This window comes from Pelodiscus sinensis, chromosome 1 (assembly GCF_049634645.1).
Source record: "Pelodiscus sinensis isolate JC-2024 chromosome 1, ASM4963464v1, whole genome shotgun sequence".
Taxonomy (NCBI): domain Eukaryota; kingdom Metazoa; phylum Chordata; order Testudines; family Trionychidae; genus Pelodiscus; species Pelodiscus sinensis.
In genome coordinates this window covers 46,271,613-46,294,233 of record NC_134711.1, presented here as the reverse complement: position 1 = coordinate 46,294,233, position 22,621 = coordinate 46,271,613, and the positions used below count along the sequence as shown (strand labels likewise).

Sequence of the window (22,621 nt, the reverse complement as noted above, 5' to 3'; positions counted from 1 at the left end):
CACTATTTCAACAGTTATGTGACTTTGTGTCATGAAGATGAGAAGCTAGATAGAGAATTTATGTAGCTGGATAAATTGAAGAGGAAGAATGTTTGCACCTTTCAGGCTATTGCATTATATTCAGCCTGGAGCTGAATTGGCAGAAAGCACGAGGACAGTGGAGGACATGATTGTTAACATCATTCAAAACAAGTCTAATCTAAACAGTGATGTGAACATCTGTGTATCACTGGAAATAACTGTATATGGGAGTATGAGATCTGTTACTGGCATGCTAGTGAGAGCAAATGTGGTTAGCACATCACATTTCTCCAGCAGAGATTAAGTCTAAGTAATGTGTTCATAGTTTGGACAAAGTATAAGTAGCACTCTCAGGAAAAGAGGTGAGATTTCCCAAGTTCTACTCTAGTGACTTAATTAAAAAAATTCCGTTTCAAATTTCTACCTTTCAAGGGACAGCAATTCAACCTCCCACCAAAATTACAGTCTCAGACCACTGCATGTGGTCTCAGATTACTGACCAAATAACAACAAATAGTCTAGTAGCACTTTAAAGATTAACAAAACATGTAGGCTGCGTCTAGACTGGCATGATTTTGCAGAAATACTTTTAACGGTAACGTTTTTCCGTTAAAAGTATTTCCGCAAAAAAGCATCTAGATTGGCACGGATGCTTTTGCGCAAAAAGTGCTTTTGCACAAAAGCATCCATGCCCAGTATAGACGCGCTTTTGCACAAGAAAGCTCCGATGGCCATTTTAGCCATCAGGCTTTCTTGAGCAAAAAATTAAGGTGCCTATCTACACTGGCCCTCTTGCGCAAGTATTCTTGTGCAAGAGGACTTATCCCTGAGTGGGAGTGTCAAAGTATTTGCGCAAGAAGCACTGAATTCTTACATTAGAACATCAGTGCTCTTGCAGAAATTCAAGAGGCCAGTGTAGACAGCTGGCAAGTTTTTGCGCAAAATCACCCGCTTTTGCACAAAATCTTGCCAGTCTAGATGCACCCATAGATTGTATCTTGAGCTTTCGTGGGCACAACCAGTGCATGAAAACTCTAGGGCCGTGTCCAGACTCAGGGTTTTTTTCGGGAAAAGTAGCCTTTTCCCGAAAAAACTTCCCCTGCGTCCAGACTCAAGCCGTGTTCTTTCGAAATTATTTCGAAAGAATGCGGCTTTTCTTTTGATGGCGGTAAACCTCATTTCACGAGGAAGAACGCCTTCTTTCGAAAGTTCCTCTTTCGAAAGAAGGCGTTCTTCAATGTAAAGAGGCCGTCTTCGAAAGAGAGCATCCAGACTCGCTGGGTGCTCTCTTTCGAAAAAGCGGATTTCTCTTTCGAAAGATCCGCCTGCAGTCTAGACGCGATCTTTCGAAAGAGGCTCTTTCGAAAGATGCTTTCGAAAGAGCCTCTTTCGAAAGAAGCCTGCAGTCTAGACATAGCCCTGGATACAAAAGTTTATCTAGATCACTTTTCCAACAGGAAAAAGAGAAAAAGAAATCAGACAGTTAGATATTATTGTCATTCTCTATAAAGGTTAAAGGACTTGCAGCTTTTAAAAACTGCATTCCTTTATTAATCCAAAGGCCAGCTATTGTACAATGTACAGTGCATGCTGTCAGACACTGCTTTTGCTTGTAATCTGAGGCTTGATTTGAAGGGACCACCTTCTCAATGGGAGAGAATTAATTCTCCATTTGGGATCATCTCTGGCCCCCTAATACTACTACATTTTATGGCAAATATACAAAATGAAATTTGAAAGGAATAATGCTTGGACTTGACTTGCAGACTGAGAAGAGCATAACAAGAGGTGATGAAGTCTTACATTTGTATTTGTACCACTTGGAGTTGTCTCTGCATTTTGGGATAGTGCTTAATTATGCTTTCAAGCTTATGGTTATTAACAAAAACAAGAAAGATCTTATAAAAAAAGGAATCAGTTAAACTGTTAGACCAACTTCATATCTGATTCATTAAAGGAATTCTAGGTAAATTTAATAGCTAACAGATTGAAGTTCAAAATGGATTTTTTAAAATGGTAATATATGAATGCAGTAGGAAATAAATAATCCTGGCTCTTCTAAAGAGATGAATGATCTTAAACACATCTAATAATTTCAGTGTTTTCTGTAAAAGTCAGAGCTGGTTTGCAGTCATACAAGGAAGACCAACCACTGTTAATATGATTATTTCCCCCCTACTTCATTATGCCTAGATATAGCCGGAGAGCTCAGTCTCTCACTTTCACAAGTAGTATAAAATTCTGCCACAAAATTTAAATTAGAAAAAAAAGCAATTATTCATTGGGTCCTAATAACCAAGAGATTATTTCCCTGCATTTGATTTTTTATCCAGTGATAGTTCTGGCATCTCAAGCGGCAACTAACTGCACTGAAAACGAAGTGGTATCACCAAAGCACAGCCTGTATGCATTTGTCCTTATAAATGTTAGTTGAAGCTCAGCCACCCACTTGACTAAATGCTAATTTAGGCTGAATACCACCAGCTTTCTAGAGAGAGATCTTGCTGTAAATAAGATCAATCACACAAACGAACTGTAACTTCCTTTTCTTTATAAAGGCCTTTGGTTATCCATTAGATCAGAATGACAGGAGACCCTCATGATTTGTGGAATCTCTCTTCGTGGTTCCATGTATTTGCAGGTGCCTGGGTGCAGGAGCACGGGGACCCAGAGCCATTCGTGGCCATGCCAGGAATGCATTCACTGTGAATGGTAAAGGTTTCTTATACAGGTTTAACAAACACTTGAATAAGAATAATTCATATTATCCTTCAATATTTCATATAATTATTAATTCAACCCATGCTACTTAACAGCTTGGAAGTCAAGTCTCATCGAAAACTCAGTTGCCACAAAGCAACAGCATGGTAATCTCAAAGGTTTTTTTTTCTACTGTGCTCCTTCAACTCACCTTTCTTTATGTAAGTGCAAAGCTTGAGTTGGTATTTTTTAGATGTGCTGCTAATACAGTTTGTTTGGTTCCCTAGACTATCACACCAAGTGCCTATCATTGGTACACTTCTGATCTGCAATTTCACAGGGCTCATTTACCCTCGCTGTCATAAGCAGGTGGAAACGGCACCTCCTTGCACCAGTGAAACTGCTGTACTTCAGGAGATGGATTCATAGCCAGGGAAGCACAGACTGTTTGCACCATCACTCTCTACTTTCCTATAGAAGGACAGCTTTAAATTACGTTTGCAATGCTGTTGTGATTTTGTTGGTCCTGGGGTATTAGTTAGAGAAGTGAGTGAGGTAAGGACCAACTTCTGTTTGTGAACGAAGCAAGATTTCAAGCTATACAAAGCTCTTCTACAGCTCTATTGCCTCACCCAGCTTGTCTAGCTTTAAAGCGTGACTGAATTCCAACTGTTGGACACCTGGCCATGCTGCTTCTGGGCTAGCAACACCATTTGTGGTGTATACTAGACAGCTCCATGATGCTCTGCTAAAAAGGTTTGTGGAACACTCTTGATGGACTTCCCACCCACCACTACAGACTCTGAACAGGAGATATGCTGGTGGAAGGCAGCACATCTTGTGGCTGGATCAAATCTTTTCCTCTCCTGCTCAGCTCTCGCTTCTATACAGTACATCACCTTTTATACAAAGAATCACAAAGTGCTTTGCAATGAGTCAAACAAAGAGGTGCCAGTTTTAAGTCTCTAGAGAATCTATTATATATTTGAGAGAGTTTGGGAATGCATAAAACCATACAGAAAAGAGACCGAACCACCAAGCAAGTGAAAGGAGCTATCTGGGGGCATGCCATGCCCCCTCCCCATCTGAGACTGCCCCAGACCCAAGCCACCCATCTCCCAGGTACTCTTTAGGGGACATGGGGGGGCACAGCTCCCCCCATTCTTATGGGAACATTGCTGGCTGTTCCTCTTCATCAGGGAATGGGGGGGAAGTACAGTTTTCTGCATTCGTCACTATGGAAAGGTATTACGGGGAGCAGAGAACCTGGATCTGTTCCAGCTAAGGGACATGAGCCCTTCTCTAGGTTGTGCCCACTGGAGCTGAAGCAGCCATGGAGAGGCACTTCTCACTTGCCCCCAAACTACTGTGGTGAGAGGGGGATGGGGTAGTCCTCTGTCCCCAGGGAAGCCTGCATATTCAACTCATCATCCCCAGCCTCTGCCCAGAGCAATGATTTAAATGAAGAAAAACAAAAATTGAGTTAAGGACCCAAGCAACACCAAGTAAATCTTCTAGTTATTTGCAAATCTTCTAGATTTGGTGATCTCCATGGTAAGGGAATGATAGGCCAGAAGTGGGTGAACAGCAATGTACAGGTGTCAGGAGCTATGTGCAGAACTAGACATCGCAAAAATAAAAAAAGGTCCGAAGAATGGCAACAAAAAATGATGAGGCACACTGTGGGACAGAGGACTTCCTGTGAGGAGGAGTTAAAAAGACTAAACCTATGCTCAGATTAATGAATGAGAAAGAGCAGATGAGGCAGGAACAATTATTTATCCTCTCCCATAACGTAAGAATAAGGGAGCTCCTGAATCTAAAAGGCAACCTATTTAAAATGAATATCGTAAAATACATGTGAATACAATATATCATTAATTCGTGGGATGTTGGGCCTCTAGATATTATTTCAACAAATAGCCTAGCAAGATATATATCTATATATAAAAGAATGTAACCATAGTGACATTAGCTGGGATAACTTCATATGGTATGGGTTATTAAACGGATTATTAGTTGGAATCAGGAAGAATTGGGGCTTCCATCCTCCCTCAAAGCAAGTGACACTAGACACCCATCAAACACAGAATAGGTGGATCATTCGTCTGTTCTTTGCTCCTGAGTGCTGTTACTGTACCTATGCTTGTCCCAAAGAAGCAATTGCTTTCAGCACAGCTAATACATATTACACAGATTCATCTCTAACTGCCTCGTACTTGGATCTTACAAACTTGTGAGTAGGATGCCATACCATGCAGACAGCAATGGATTTAGGCTATATCTATCTGTCTATATGGTAGAATCAAAGCAGCTGTTCTATTAGCTTCTGTGTCTTTAGTAAGGTGGCTATGATTAATTAGAAATGATAAATTCTCATATAGTGCAGACTCCCAAGTGTTTGGCCCCCTATAGCAAGTAGGATTTTCTGTGAAATAGATTCTCCAAAATGAAGGAAAATATACTGTCCTGCCTGTGGAATTGGCTTGATGGGCCATGGACTCATCCCACTGAGAGCAAGCCTGAATACCACACATTCATGTAGCTACAAATATGGCCACATGCAGAGCATGCTCTACCTGAGAAAGGGGAGCTGTAAAAGGTGAAGCTGGCTACAAAGAGAAGTTTGCTTAAAAGGAGAGGACACCACTAACTAGGAGAGCTATGTGCTCCATTTGACTCTCCCATACACTTAGGGCAGACAGGTACTGCAGCTCTGACTGAGATATCTGCTCTCCCTCAGTTCCCTGTAGCTGGACAACCAGCACCATGAACCAAAGGTAATTAGAATCAGAGAAGACTCTGATAGTAAGCACAGCACCAGTGGGGAACAGTGAGCTTGCCCAGGACTGAGGTTCCAGAAAGCGGCAGGGACAAAGGACAAAAAGATTTGACAGCTGAGCCCAAGCTGAGCACTAGCTAACTACAACTGGCTACAATTCTTGAGTGTCTGAAGCTTTGATTCCATTTTTTCTTGCATATCTTCAAGAACCCTGGGAAACCCCTCAGCTAGTGCATTTTACCTATTTAGACTGTAATTTCTTTGGGAGCAGGGAGTCTCTCACTCCCACAGTCTACATTAGGGGATAAGTTTGAATTAAGATATGCAACTTCAGCTACATTAATTGCATAGCTTAAGTCGAAGTATCTCTAGTTGAATTTTGGTGCCATCTACACTGCAGGAAGTTGAAGGGAGCACACTCTCCCTTTGACTTCCCTTATTCCTTGTAGAAGCAGGACTACAGGGATTGACGGGAGAGCCCTCATAGTTCAAATTAGCATGTCTTCACTAGATCCGCTAATTCAAACCCCGGAAGATCGACTGTGGCTGCTTCAATCTTATCTGTAGCGTAGACATAGCCTTACTGATTCTATAGCATTTAGCAAACATGGGGCCCAAACTCACTTAGGACCATTAGGTAGTATTAGATTACAAATAGAAATTGTACAAATATAGGACTTGAAGAGAGCTCAATAGGCTACCTAGTCCAGTGCTCTGCACTGAGGCAAGACTAAGTATTATCAAGACCATACATGACAGGTGCCTATCTAAACTCTTCTTCAGACCCCAAATGACAGAGATCCACAGCCTCGCTAGGTAATTAGTTCTACTGTTAATTATTCTTACATTTGGAAAGTTTTTCCTAATGTCATACCTGAATTTCTCTCAATGTAAATTAAGAACACTATTTCTTGTCCTGTCCTCAGTAGTTAAGGAGAACATTTCATCACCCTCCTATTTATGAATTCAACCTTTTACATACTTGAAGAGTTATCTCTCTCCACAGCCTTGTCCAAATTAAATAAACCCATTTTTCAAACTCTCCTCTTAGATAGGGCTCTGTGTCTGTCATAGAATCATAGAGTTGGAAGAAACCTAAGGGGATCATCGAGTCCAACCCCCAACTAAACCATCCCAGTTAGGGCTTTGTTAATCTGGGACTTTAAAACCTCTAGATGCAGATCCCACCACCTCCCTAGGTAACCAATTTCAGTGCTTCACCACCCTCCAAGTGAAATAATTTTCCCACAATACCCAACCTAGACCTTCCCCACTGCAACTCAAGACCATTACTCCTCATTCTGTCATCTGTCACCACTGAGAATAGCCTCTCTCCATCCTCTTAAGAATCTTCCTTCAGATAGTTGAAGGCTGCTATCAAATCCCCTCTCCGTCCTTTCTTCTGTAGACTAAATAAGCACAAATCCCTCAGCACCTCCTCATAAGTTATGTGTTCCAGACCCCTAATCATTTGTGTTGTCCTCTACTGGACTTTTTACTATGTGTCCACATCCTTTCTGTAATGGGGGGGGCACCAGAATTGGACACAATACTGCCGATGTGACCTGACCAGTGCCAAATACAGGAAGAATAATCACTTCCCTAGACCTGTTGGAAATGCTTCTACTAATGCAACTCAATATGCCGTTAGTCTTTTTGGCTACGAGGGCATCATTTTGTTAGTTATTTAAAAAAAAACCCTCTCCCGCCTCTTCTCCTTAAGAAGTTCCCACCGGGATATCACCCTTGTTTTCCATATCTTTTATTCTTACCCAAAGACTTTCATCAGGTCTGTCGCCGCCTTCTATCTCAACTTCAGTGCAAGTGTATGCAACTTTGATACACAAGACAAAACTTCTTCCCTTTTGACCTGCCTGTCCTTCCTGAACAAGCTATACCCCTCTATGCTAATACTGATTTCCCCTCTGCATTACCTCTTTTGTCCCTGCTGGATTGCCCTACGTTAAGATCCTTCCTACCTTGGGGTACATGGCTCTTTCTCCTCTTCCAGCCTTGTGAAATTCTCTCCCCATTGCCACACAGCATACAGACTATTTATCTCAATGGAGGGCAGACTGGGTGCAGGAGTGGAGTACTGCCAACTGCCAGAAGTAATCAGCATCCAGCTTCCTTTCTGTGAAGTAGTCCTGCTCTCCCTCCACTACCCCCCCCACCCCCCCCCCCACGGAGCAACTGCATTTCTCTCCAGTTGGACTACTTCCTTAACCATATATTCACATGTCTATATGCAAATCTTGAATGAATTCCTCCTGTGCACTGATGCTCCACAGTTTAGCTACCTCTCCAATCTGCTTCCTGAGAGATTTTAGCAGTAGGGACTCTCTCACTACATGGGTGCAAAGAGTTAACTCACTCTTAGATGGCTGTTTGTGGGAAGAGAGACAATGGTTGTTGATAGCCCAGTTGCTGATGCTTAACAAACAATACAGACTGTATGAAGTGTTGTTGTAGCCCTGTGGATCCCAGGCTATTAGACTATGTATGCACAACAGTATATGTGGGTATATGTTTTTGTTGCTCTGAGATATGAATATGCCTGGCTTTCTATGATGGAGAAATCAGGCCACAGTCTCTGCAAATCCACACCAGAACCTGGGTAGCGGCATCCATGGTCAGAGTCTCTATCAGGACATAGGTGCAGGAGCCAAAAGCAGTGTTGACACTGACAATGTGGCCTTTTCAAAGCATTTTATTCTTTTTCTTTCCTCTCAAACACCCATTTGCTGTACCCATTAAGTTTTCTCTCCAAGGTCAGTTCTCGTCCCATTGTCAACACACCAAGGGAAAGTCAGTCACAAGGAAGATCAAGGGTCAAGGTAGAAAAGGATCAAGTCTTACTAGAGCACACTCTGCTAGCAGCTGGTGGGTGACCGCCTCCTGTTCCTATACAATCCCCAACAGGCCACACTGTAAATTTTAAGCAAACCAAAAGAGAAACGAAACAGACAAACAAGCTCACTCACCCCAAGATTTAGTTCTTGCTCTTTCTTCATCGGGTGATTTGCCTCTCAAACTTCTGTTTGCTCCCCTCATTCATTAACTAAGTAGATTTCAAATACTTTGACACAAAAGGCTTCAGATCACTGTTACCAAGATAACAAAATATTCTTAAAAGGCTACAGTTAGTCTATGTCAGTCTATTGACGGATCTTTTTATGAACACAACTACTTTTCTCAAAGGGGCCACTCAGTCTAACAAAAATAAGTCTACTCAGAGGAACTTGCTGATTTGATTGCATCACAAAAGACCAGAGTGGGTAGGGAGGAAAGGGAACTCCCACTGAATAAAACAGGAAGTAAGAGAGGGAAGAGCATGGCTCTATCCTATTATTTGCTGGTAATATGCTGGTAAGAACCTTATTATAATAGCTGCTGTCAACTTGGTATCATAAAAAAAGATATTGGAGACTTCTTAAGTAATATTAAATATATAATTTGGTACAGATAGATTCTGCAGGAAACCCACCCAAAATCAAACCTAATTGTCAAGAAAAAAAATATATAACTCTGTGTGAGGATTTGTTGCATTGTGCATGCTAGGCAGTGAGCCACAGCAAAAAGAAAACAGCTCCACAAGCAGGGGAATAAATGCAGGCATAACTGTATGAAAAATCCCACACAACTTCACCAAAGTAAACCCAAAGTTGCTTATTTTATATTTCTCACTACACAATGTTTCCCATATACAACATTATGGATCATTTTGGTTCCTATTATCATAGACATTTTATGAACCTAATTTAAGATCCTTAACTCTAACTTGAATAATTTTCTGTATCTTACAGGTTACTCTGCCTTTAGATGCAGTGACAGGAATTCAGTTTTCCCTGTATTTGAAATGACCACTTAGAAAACAGCAACATAAAAAATGGTCATCCTGGAAAAGTGGCCAATCTTGTATCCTCTGTTCTGACAGCAGCCAATGCCTGATGCTTCAAAGAGAATGAAACAGAAGATGTAATCACCCAGTGATTCATCCATCTCAGCATCTAGCCATCAAATCAGAGGCAACCAGATCATGGAGTTGTGTCTGTTACCACCTTGACTAATTGCCACAGATTGACCTATCTTCCATAAATATAGCTAATTCTGTTTTAACCCAGTTATATTTTTGGCCTGCACGACATCCTTTGCTAACACATTCCACAGGTTGAATGTGCATTTTGTGAAAAAGTACTTCCTTTTGTTTGCTTTAAACCGGCTTCTCTTGATCACAGGCTTTTTTTAGCAGCAGGATGAGCCTCTAGTAGTGCATGACTATATGTCTGGGGACTTACTAAAGGCAGACTTACACTGCAAAGTATGCACCTGGTTTTCCAGTTCACTCAGCCATTTTGCTATCATTTTTTCACCCAACATATGTCCACAGTATGCGTAAGGGTTAAATTAGTCTCCTCAATAACCTAGCCTGACTGAGTCTGATACAGCACAATTTACAATGCAGTCTTTAATGAGGAATTCACACACTTCTCCAAATTCATGAGATTGTGTAACTGCCAGTTGTAAATGAGTCATGTATTGGTGTATATTTCCCCCATCTTTTTGACTTCTGGGGAAAATCTGTGACTCTCATGTGTGACATTTTTTCATGGTGCACAGTATGACCCCAACTTATTCTTTAAGATCTGTATTTTTTCTTTATCTCTTGCATCAAATTGAATGCTTCTTAAATGCTTTTGCTTTAAAGTGCCTCATGAAGAAGTAATGCTGTTTGCAGCCATTCATCTTTGTCTGCACTATAGGTACTGGTCTTTGCTTCCACTTTTCCAGTTTTCTCCTGCATTTCCTTCAAACACAACTTTCCTGGAGGCTTTAGTTTGTCTTTCCTCCTCACCCCGTCCCCAAGTTCATAATACCCTTCTTACTTGTAGTTTTGTTCTGGTATCATGTAATAGCTGTTGCCAACTTGCTATTATGATTCAACAAAAAATATTTGAGACATTTGAAGTAATAGTATATGCTTTACTTCACTTGCCTGCCAAGTATAACCACTCAAGAGTGTTTCTTTTGAAAGAGAGCATCCACACCTCAAAACTGGATCAAAAAAGCAATCTGCTTTTTTGAAAGAGAGTGTCGAGCCTGCATGGACACTCTCTCAAAAGAAATCCCTGATTACTAATCACAGAATGGCCATCAGGGTACCTGTGCTTTTTTTGATTGCCTCATTGTTCCAAAAATGTCCTTCTACTGCATCTACACATGCCTTTTTTCGAAAGACCTCTTTCGAAAAAGGTGTTCTTCCATGTAATTTGAGGTTTACCAATGTCGAAAAAAACCCTGCATTCTTTCGATTTAATTTTGAAAGAATATGATTGTAGTGTGGACGCAGGTGACGTTTTTTCGAAAAAAAGGGCAGTTTTTTTTTAAATCTAGTCTAGACATGCCCTAAAGATCAATATGTATATATGTATGGGAACCACCCTTTTGTCTACAATGAAGACTCACTAATCAAAGCACTTAAGAACAGCCATACTGGGTCAGACCAAAGGTCTCTCTAATCCAGCATCCTGTCTTCCAACAATGGCCAATGACCAGATGCCCCAGAAGGAATGGACAGAAACAGGTAATCACCAAGTGATCCCTCTCCTGTCATCCATTTCCAGCTCCTGACAAACACAGGCAAGGGACACTATTCCTACCCATTATGGCTAATAAGTATTGATGGACCTAACCTCCATGAATTTATTTAGTTCTTTTTTGAACCCTGTTAAAGTCCTTGTCTTCACAACATCCTCTGGCAAGGAATTCCACAGGTTGACTATGCACTGCATGAAGAAATACTTCCTTTTGTTTTAAACCTGCTACCTATTAATTTTATTTGGTGACCCCTAGCTCTTATGTTATGGGAACAAGGAAATCACTTTTCCTTATTCACTTTCTCCACACCACTCATGATTTTATAGACCTCTATCATATCCCCCCTTGGTCTCCTCTTTTCTAAACTGAAAATTCCCAGTCTGTTTAATCTCTCTTGATATGGCACCTATTCCAAGCCCCTAATCATTTTGGTTGCCCTTTTCTGAACATTTTCCAATGTCAATATATCTTTTTTTAGATGAGGTGACCACATCTATATGCAGTATTCAAGATGTGAGCATGCCATGGATTTATACAGAGGTATAATTTTATTATGTATTCTCAATCCCTTTTTAAATGATTCCTAACATTCTGTTTGCTTTTTTGACTCCAGCTGTACATTGAGTGGATAGTTTCAGAGAATCTGCAAAGGGAACTTTGGTGAGCTAAGTGTAATCTCTAGAGCTGGTTAAAAAGTGCAAAATATTATTTTGGGAAAGTTTTAAAGTCATTATTGGTCCAGATTTAAAAACAGCACAATTCAAAGTTTACTTTATTTTTCATAAAAAATTAAAATATTTAGTTTTGAAATGTTCGGGGGGGGGGGAGGTTTTCTAATACCCCACCTTCTTCCTATTTTTTAGCTTCTGCTTTTTTGTTTCTTTTCTCCTCACGTTGCCCCTGAAAAGGAGAGGATAAATAGGAGACGGGGAAAAGGAAAAACAATAAGCCAAACACCATAACTTGTTAAAAAAACGGAAAAAGTGGATATTGCGGAAGTAAACTCACACAAAATAATTCTTAATAAAGGCAATTTTTCCAGTGGAAAACATATTTCATTCAAACCTTTGGACCACTTCTAGTAATTATCAAAACTGAACTTCAGTTTCTACGTGGAGAATATTCTTAAAAGAAGTGCAATGGGATCGTAGGCGGTCAGAACATTGATTGTGGCTTTGTATCTGAATAATGGCCCTTCTAGCTGCACAATGGTTCAGCATCGACTGAAAGGGAACCACCTCTCAAGTTCTTGAGCTGATTCCAAACACTGTCTTATGGCAGCCTGCTGATTCGTGATGGATTTTCATAGCCCAGAGCCAGGAACAGTGAGAAAAGAAGATTGAGATTCATTTGTAAAAGAGAGTTTAAGTTGCTCTGCTGCAGTTGTAACATAGTTGCATCAGTGCTAGGGCTGGAAGTCAGGCATATGAAGGAAATGGCGGCATTTTCCAAATAAAGTTGACATGGGCTTGCCGGTGCCAGGGTGTCCTATGGACAAAGCTCACCTTTACAGAAAAACAGTTAGCCCACCTAGGCATTAGGGGCTATAATATGAAAAGATAGCCCTTCACAGATCTGACCACAATGCTCTCTGGCCCCTGACTAGGCCAGGCATCTAAGTTTAAGACAGGGAATGATTGCCCGCTGACAGCTTGTCAGCCTGGCCTACCACAGTCTCATCCAGAACCAGCATTTGAAAAAAGGCAGGTAATCCTTTTTACCTGGCCAGTCCTGTCCTGATTGGCTTCTGCCTCCTCCCAGCCCTTCTAGCAGCTGGAGAACTAAATCTCACTGGTTCTGCCACTAGCTGATCCTGGGAGTCCCCTGCAGATCCAAACTCGTTGCTCTTCTCTACCAAAAGCACAGTTTTAGAGGATGGGGTATGCCAAGACAGAGAAGAACAAATGCCTAATGCATCCCATCACACGACACAACTTACTACACTCATATTTCCTTGTGTTCATATTGGGGCTTCTGTATCTTTTTCAGAGCTTGAAAACCCTTCGAATTATCTCATGCAATTTCTCGCCTGCTGAACTCGCTGCCAGCTGAGGTGAGCTAGGACTTCCTCTAAGTCAATTAATGCAAATCTTAATCCATCAGACAACTTGTTTTCTGTGATGACAAGCATTGCATACATTCCAGCTAGTGAGTTTCTTAGCCATCCCAGCCAGCACGTCGGGAGATCATATGTAGAAATGAACCTGTCTCCAGCATGGTAGTTTAAAGCACCAACACTTTGATAAAGTGTTCAGTCTGACTTGTCTATTTTGTTCAAAGCCTTTTTAAAAATGTCTACCCTAATTCAGGTGACTTGGTCTTTCTTGAACCTTTAGGGTAGACTATACTACAGAGAAGATCGAAGCTGCCACTGTTGATCTTTCAGGGTTCGAATTAGTGGGTCTATTGATGACACTCTAATTTGAACTGAGAGAGGCACTCCGGTCAATGCCGGTAGTCCTGCTTCCATGAGGAGTAAGGGAAGTCAAAGGGAGAGTGTTCTCCCTTTGACTTCCTGAAGCGTGGACAGCACCAAAAGTCAAGTTAAGGTATTTCAACTTCAGCTATACAATTAACATAGCTGAAATTGCGTATCTTAATTCGACCTTATCCCATGGTGTAGACATATCCTTGGACACTTCCTGCTTTTTGGAGTCAACATTTCCTATCTGTGACTGATAGCTGGGGCTGTGAGAACAGAGCAGGGTCAAGGGCAATCTGCTGCTGTTGACTGAAGCTGAGTTTTGAAGGCTACACAGTACTTTTCCCACCATCAATGGAGGAGGAAAAGTAACCCAGGAAAGCTGCCATAAGGTGATCCAATGACAGGATGCATAAGGTGAAACCCAGGACCATTCTACCGCATATAGGGAAAGCGCTTGGCTTTTAAACATCACCCACAAATCCACTCTAAGGGGGCAAACTTAGTTTGATATGAGATTTTTTTCCCCTCTCTATTGTTTTTGTTTCTAGCTTGTTTTCTTTCCACTTCTACACTCTTTGTCCACCTCTTTCTCCTCTGCATCCCTTTTCCTCCTTTTCCATTTTCTCTTCCCTTTCTTTTCCAACCTACTTGCCATCCCTGCTTCCTCCCCCATTTTCCTTCTTCAAATAATTTCTCTTGCCACCCACCAAGCCTGCTTTGCTTCCTCTCTCTCACCATGTTTCACTTTTCCACCCTCTCATTTTCCTCCTTCTCTATTTGTCCCTTCCTCTCCATTTGCCCTTATGATTTTCTAGCTGAAGGCAAGTAATATCCCTGCAGGCTCTTAAGCACATATTGATCACCTGCAAGACACAGTATTGAGTGCCTGTTCCTGCAGCGCCCCCTGTCTCAGGTGACCATAGAGAAAAAGGGGAGTGAACGCTGTCATGCAGGTCAAAACTGTTGGTCAGTTTGCCAAAGCAGGAGATTGGCAGGAAGTCATGGTCTCAACCACATGCAGGCCTCATTTATTTCCTCCCAATTAAAGGCAGCCTGTAGGGAAAAAGTAAAGTGCCAATACATTTGAACTGACGTGTACCGACCCACTGAGAGTGCTTGTTAGTGCTCACCATACTCAGCATTTCCTCTCGCTGATTGATAGAACGGTGTATATATGGCAGAGAGCAAATTCATTACAGCACATTAGCCAGACAGGTAGACAAATGCCCACAGGGGCAGAAAAGCTGTAAGGAATAAATAAAAACTTTATTTTAAAAAAATCCCTTCTTTTTTCCCCAGGCTATGGTGAGGTAGACTGCAGAAGCGGGTGATTGGAGGGGCGGGCAAAGGAAAAGGAATGGCAAGTAGGGGTAGGAAAGTTGATTAGCCGTCAAACACACTCCTAGAACACTCATGGTCATATTCAGATTTTGTATAATAACTGAATTTCTGCTTGTGTCTTTTTCCCGCAGCTAAACGTAGTTATTTTCAAGAAAGAAAGAAACCCACTAAAATTCCAGATTATGATCCCTGGAATATCACATCTGAAATGGGTATTTGGTCATTTCATTCCTTATAAATTAGTGTCCCTTGGTCTAATGCATTAAAAAACTACTCTCAGCTAACTACTGTCAGCATTTATCAACTGCTACCACCATGTGGCCTTTGAGAGACCACAATAATCTTCTATTGGAGAGGGAAATATAGTTGTATGGGCTGATACCGCTGTTTGGAAATTCCTGGCAAATATCATAATGCACCACCACCACCAAAATAACATGGGTGAGTATGGCCATAGATATCAACCTCAGACTCATCCTGGTTGAGATGGATTAGGTATTATTGCCCCTCAGAGCCATTGGGTTCTGGGAGCGGTGGGGGCAAGGGCAGTCATCCCACCTCTTATTGTTCCTCTGCTGCTCTTGACTTGACTTGAGTTTTGAAGGCTACCCAGGACTTTTCCCACCATCAATGGAGGAGGAAAGGTGAGCCAGGAAAGCTGCCATATACTGATCTGCTGATGATGAGTATAGTAAGCTGCATAAGGTAAACCTTGGGATGATTCCACCACACTTAGAGAAAGGGTTAGGCTTTCAAAGGTCACCCACCGATCCACTGTAATTAGGCAGGCTTAGGGGCAATGGAAGGCTGAACCTAAATTTTTTCTGGCTCACATAGGGTGTTTTTGACCAGCGATGGGCCCAAAGAGGAGCAATGTGCTAAGATTTACTTGACGCCTGGGCCTCTGTTAAGATGTGTTTATTCCAGCAGCATTTTTTCCTTTCCCTTCAGGATCCAAGAGAGTTAATTCTACAACAAGAGTATTTAAAAACCAATCTTTCTATTTATAGTATAGTATGCTGAATTTTGCTTTATCAATTATTGTTGGTAATACAGGTACCTCAGAGAAATCAGATGTTTTATTTGATGAAATTTGTGGTCCCACTGGAAAATATCCTTTGAATCTTGGATACTGTGGAATGGGCATATAGCACCATGAATAATGTGCCCGGGACTCTTCTTGATGGTATTTGTCCATCCGCTCCTTATCTGCTATCTTTCCTCAGAGCTGAAATTGTAGTACAGTTAGTGTCTGCAACATAGCTTTCTTTCCTCCTGTTTCACTATTAGCAGAGCGGGAAGAATCACTGTAAAAAAACACAAAAATAAAATAGAAGCAGCAATTTAATTATATCACAATGTAAGGCTACTACAGTGAAAGAACAGTTCCTTAAATAGAAAACCAAATTAATGTTATGGTGGTTAGAGTGCACCCATAAGAACACAATCCCCAACGTATTGCTAAAAGATGAGAAGAAACAGTTGGCATTCAGTTAACAATCATGTTTGGAGGTTTGTGACTGACTTTGTTATTCCAAGGGAAGCCAGGTACTAGTCTCTTGGGATTATGTACAAAGGCAAGAAAGAAGTGGACATGTATGAACCTCAAAGGTGACTGCTGGGTTAATAAAACAGTCTGTTTTCTGTTCACCCACTCTTCCTCTCAGTGTGCAAGTACATTAAAATATGTCAAAAGGAAAGCCATTTGCTGGAGAGAAATAATTCAGCTAAAAGTCAAAATTTCCAGCTGCTGCATTGCCTTGGTGTATATAAGTGCACTAACAAAGTGACCCACATATCTCACTGGATGAAAGTTGATATCCTCATTAAAGTAGAAACAAACACTCAACATAGGAACAACTGCCAGTTAAAAAGAATAGAGTACAATTGATAGAAGCCTGCATTTTTCCTTACTCTGTTTCCTACTTGTCCTATAGCAGCTATATTTTATAGGTAAGTAATCTCTTGAAAAAAAAAAACAATGAAGGGCAAAACTAATTCCATATGTGGTGTCCACTCTAGTTTGCTAAAGGAGTTGTGTTGTTAGCAGCCAAGTATATTATCGATCCATGTTTAGGGGGCAGACATCTTTTACAGTCCTCATTCTGTGCAATCAGGATATGTGTACACTACGAATGTAGGATGAATTTTTAAGATCGACTTTTCAGCATCCAAATTCAAAAAGTCGAAGGTTTGGGCCCTCACTGAGCACATAAAATTGATGGAGTATGTCCCCAGTAGCGTGGCTACCCTTGACATCAACAGCAATGTACTACCTGCCACTCCTTTACATTTTGATTAGGCTCCCAGTACCTGATGGGACAAAGACACTGCAGCAAATGGTTCTGGGTATATGTTGTCAGTCTCCCAGAATTCACTTATCTCCCCTCTCCCTCCTTGCTTGAAAGCAATGTCAAACAATCTTTCCATACCCTTTTTTCCCTGGTTATCCAGGCAAATGCTCAGCTGTAAACTGCTGTTACAAGCTTTGCAAACATCTTGCGCATTATGCTACAGTTTGTCCAGAGCCTAGGAAGAAGCCACCATTGTGAGGAACAATGTGAGGAGGCTATGAACACAGATGTGCAGGAACCCACCGAGTTGAGCAATTGGCATATGTTGGCAGTAGTTAGGTCTGTTGACAGAGTGGAATGTCGATTCTTGTCCCATGAGACAAGCAAAGACCGGTAAGACTGAACAGTTATGCAGCTATGGGACAATCAGCAGTGACTGCAAAGATTTTGCATGTGTAAGGCTATTTTCATCAAACTTGGTGAATTGTTTTCCTCCAACCTGAAGTGCAGCAATACCAGAATGAGACCCGCTCTGACAGTTGATAGGCATGTGGCAATTGCCCTGGGGAAGTTTACAACACCAGACTGCTACCAGTCAAGTTGGGAATCAATTCAAAGTAAAGCAACAGTGAGGGCTGCTGTGATCCAAGTACCCAGGGCAATCAACACCCTTTTACTAGAAAGGATAGTGACTGTAGGAAACATGCAGGACATAGTGGATTGCTCTTAATACTTTTAAAATTCCATTGACTAGTCGATTAGCTGATTAAATGCCATTTAACATCTCGAATCTATATCTTGGAACCAGTCCACCTTGCCAAAGATTTCATGAACCAGAAGAGGTACTTCTCAATGGTGTTTCAGGCACTGGTGGATCACAAGGGCTGTTTCACTGAAATCAACATGGGATGGTCAGGGAAAGGTGCATGATGCTTGCATCTTTAGGAACTCCTGTGTCTTCAGCAAGCTGCAAGCTGGAACTTTCTTTTAAGACCAGAAAATTACTATTGGAGACATTGAAATGCCAATAGTTATCTTTGGAGATCCAAACTACTCCTTGCTCCCATGGCTCATGAGGCCATACACAGGCATCCTAGACAACAGTAGGGAGCAGTTCAACTACAGGCTGAGGAAGTGCAGAATGGTGGCAGAATGTGGCTTTGGCCATTTAGAGGGATTTTTTCACAGTTGATTGACTAGGTTAGACCTTAGCAAAAGCAATACTCCCATAGTTGTTGCTGTTTTCTGTTTGCTCCATAATATATGTGAAAGTAAGGAGGGAAAGTTTCTGGCATGATGGGGGGTCGAGGCAGATCATCTAGTGGCTAATTATGAGTCGCTAGATACTAGGGAAATAAGGAGAGCACATTGAGAGATATTGTGAACCAGAGAGACTTTGAAAACCAGTTCCACGAATGACCTAATGTATGTTGCTCTTATCAAGATGCCCCTTGTAGACTTTATGCTGCAAAGCTTTGTTCTGCAATGATGCCAGATCACTTACTGCTGCCTTGACATAGAAAGGTGTCCTACCACAGAGGACAGAATAAGGCAGGCCTCCTCAGAAACCTCCTGAGAAGGATGAAAGAGTTCCTCTAGGAGAGCTTTATGGAGCTGTGCAGGGAGGATTCCTGCTCCATCTCCAGACACGTTAACAAACTTTTCTGGGGAACCTCCACTATATAGACAGACTGGACACCAATTACATTTAACCACTGTAGCAAGATTACAAACGCAAATTCACCAGAATTGCCCTCACCGGCATCAGGGTCTGGCAGAAAAAAAGTCCTGTGAGGGAATTGGTTCCAAAATTGGGAAAAGGTTCTGGCTGTCAGTGAGTTCAGATCCTCCACTTGCCTACTGAGCATTCTCATCATCATCATCTACAGTTTCCTTCATATTGTTGCCTGTGGCTACCAGAACAGTCACTTGGGATATATCCATGGACAGTTTTGGGACAGTGATTGGATCCCCCTACAATCTCATGCACCTGCTCATAGAAAACGGCATGATTGCGGTGATGACCCAGATTGACCATTTTCCTCCTTTGTCTCTGGCACACTTGCCTGAGCTTCTTTATTTTCACTTGGCACTCCTGGGTATCCCAGCTATATCCTTTTTCCACAATGCCTTGTACAATTTTGGCATATATATCAGTGGGTTTTCTGCTGCCTCAGAGTTCTGCCTCTCCCTATACAGCAATCAGGTCTAGGAACTAATGCACAAATGAGTGATGGTACTAATTTGTGACCCTACACAATCATGGTCGAGTGTGCTGCCGGGCTTGCCATGCTGACCAAATACAAAATGAAATTCAAAATTTCCCAGGGCTTTTCCCGTGTACCTGACAGTACAGCAGAGTTGAAAGTGCAGCCTGAGCAGCCACACTCAGCCACTGTAGTACACCTCCCGGAGTCCAAGAGCATCAACTTTAACAGCACAGTATCTCACTATCCCAAAGATGACCATACAAGGTTGAATTTGGCACTGCTTCACTCATCAACAAGGAGTGTAGAAATCAACTTTAAAAGCCCTTAAATTTGACAACAGGGGCTTGGTGGTATAGACGCACTGGTTATAAAGTGGCTAACTTCAAACTAAACACTTGGCCTTTTTTTGAAAAAACGTCCCCTGTGTCTAGACTGCTGCCATGTTCTTTCGAAAGTAAATCGAAAGAACGCAGCAGTTTTTTCAACCGCGGAAAACCTTGTTTTATGAGGAATAACGCAAGAGGCGCTATGTAATGCAAACTATGCTTTTTCGAAAGAGAGCATCCAGACTGCCTGGGTGCTCTGTTTTGAAAAAGTGGCTTGCTTTTTCGAAAGTACTGGTTGTAGTCTAGACACTCATTTTCAAAAGAGGTTTGAAGTCTAGACATAGCCATAGTGTAGACCAGACCTCACATACAAAATAGAGACCTACTCCTGCAAAACCCTGAAGTTCAATAGTAATCCTTATAAATGTTATATAGTCATGCAGAAGTGAAGAGGAGTATTCATATGCACAAGCAAGTGTAATTAACATAAGGATTTACAGAATCTGCATTATAGACTTTAAAATACTGTTATGCAGATGGCGTCTACAGACTTGCCAGAGGAAATTCGGGATACATGCTTCTTTAATTCACTCTGGTGGGTCTATGTGCTGCAACATGCCTGATACATGAGATCACTGTTGCAGGCCTCTGGTAGAGGGTTATATTAGGTGAAAGATCAAGTAAAATGGGGACAAATTTCACACTGTGCAATAAGCTGCCTTTTGGGGATTGTTTTTAATCAACTTTAAATAATATTAATTAATAACTTATTTCATTGGAAAAAACAAAGGGAAGAAAGGAAGAAGCCTGGAAGAGACAAGTATGAAATTTGACAGTTTCCAAAAATCTGTAATGACCAAATAGAAAGCCATTAGAGTCTACCATCTACATATGAAATAAGACAATGTTCCAAATGTACATCCCTGGGACTTTTTAAAATGTACATTATTTTTTGCAAGTCCCTTTCCCCATTATGCAAATTCTTACTTAGAGTCTCTTGAAAAAATACATTTTATGAGTCTATTAGACCATGATAGCTTTTAAGTAGCTGTTATGAGCTAGCATGTCAATACACATCAAGGAACATTAAAAATGTTTTAATGCATTATATTGAATATTACTATTTATTCTTATTGTTATTTGAAGTTCAGTGGAAGAGAGCTTAGTAACTTTTGTGCACTTTTCTCTCACTGAGGTGTCATCCTTCTCAGTTCATTTGACAGTGGTTAAGGTGAACTCAGAAGGAGGGCATTCTTGGTTGAACAACAGTGTAATAACGTAAGCATTGCTCCTGCAAGTTGTTCCATGAAAGTGTACATGGAGATCCACTGAAGTCAATGGCCACTTGTAATAAGCTTCAGGATCAAGGTCTTCCTTTCCTCTTCTCTGGCACTATCAAGCTGAGGCTCTCACAGCCCTTTACAAAACATAAGCAAATTGAATCTCAAAATAGCATATTACCAAAGTTCTACATTACAGCTGAGGACAGGTGATTTAGCTAACTTGCCCAAAGTGACAAAGGAGCTGAGAATAGAACCCTGCTACATCTCTTGGCCCCCAGGGCTGTGCCTCAGCCACAGGTATTAAATGGCTTGTGTAGCTGAACACAGCCCAAAGCCACCAAAGAAGAAGTGAAAATAAACCCGACTGCTTTGTTGCTGTTCTGTTTCCTTGTTATTGAATTATTTTTATCCCAGAGATATTCATTGATGTTCTTTAGCTCCATCACATCCTTAATATCATGCATTCTTTGAACATCCCAAATTGCCTCTCTCAGTTCAATGGGATTTGAGGGCTTAATATGAATATAAAATCAGGTGTTAAGAGTGAAAATCCATCCCCTTCTTTGGCAGACACATAGGTCCTGCCCCATTTGCAGCAGTATGAGTGCCACTCTTCCACACAAAGGAGGCTAAATGTGGGGGTACTGCTCAAAGGGTGCACACCCTGGGCATGCTCTGCTCCCAATGACTTCACTGAGAGATGGATCTGATTCTCCTCTTCACAGCATGGAACTTGGCTCAAGCATGAGCTCCCTATGCAGCACCATGCAGGAAGTGTGATATGAGGAACAAAGAGGTGGGTTACAGGAACATTCTCTTCTTTGTACTGCAGGGTTGAGAGGGCCACATAAGGCCACAAGAAAACTATTCCAGTCATTGACCTATACTAGCCTCTGCGGAGTGTTATACAGTCACTCTGCAACCCATTAGAGTTTCTACTTCCAAACCGATGACTTGTATGCCCAGGGCATAGATGAGTTATTCAGGCTCATTACTGAATATGACCCCCCCCAGTGAGTTCTGACTCTGCAATCTTATGTCAATTTCGATACCACTGTTGAAGTACAGTCCCATGTAAATAAAATTCCCTCTCTAGTGTACTAAAAATGTTACTGGATAATATGCAGAACAGTAGTTCTTCTAAACAAAGGAACTTAGGGTATGTCTACACTACCCTCCTAATTCGAACTAGGAGGGTAATGTAGGCATACCGCACTTGCAAATGAAGCCCGGGATTTGAATTTCCCGGGCTTCATTTGCATGAAGCCGGCCGGCGCCATTTTTAAATGCCGGCAGTTCGAACCCCGTGCCGCGCGGCTACACGCGGCACGGAGTAGCTAGTTCGGATTAGGCTTCCTAATCCAAACTAGCTGTACTCCTCGTGGAATGAGGAGTACAGCTAGTTCGGATTAGGAAGCCTAATCCGAACTAGCTACTCCGTGCCGCGTGTAGCCGCGCGGCACGGGGTTCGAACTGCCGGCATTTAAAAATGGTGCCGGCCGGCTTCATGCAAATGAAGCCCGGGAAATTCAAATCCCGGGCTTCATTTGCAAGTGTGGTATGCCTACATTACCCTCCTAGTTCGAATTAGGAGGGTAGTGTAGACATACCCTTAGTCATTTTCATTTATTTTTCCCCTTC

At 41.7% G+C, this 22,621-nt stretch overlaps 1 protein-coding gene across 7 annotated transcripts in view; it reads right to left on the bottom strand.

Moving 5' to 3' along the window:
- TFEC (transcription factor EC) overlaps nt 1–22,621 on the bottom strand; it is a 189,657-nt gene that overhangs the window by 119,369 nt on the left and 47,667 nt on the right. For 4 of the 7 annotated variants that reach the window (XM_075929387.1, XM_075929346.1, XM_075929364.1 and 1 more), the window contains exon 2: nt 15,928–16,174. In XM_075929387.1, the coding sequence (XP_075785502.1) occupies nt 15,928–16,065 (138 nt within the window). In that variant the 5' untranslated portion in view covers nt 16,066–16,174. Of the gene's footprint in view, nt 1–7,482; nt 7,673–8,487; nt 8,769–15,927; nt 16,175–22,621 lie in introns of those variants that run through there. The other 3 variants (XM_075929371.1, XM_014573332.3, XM_075929374.1) reach the window with 3 other exon arrangements.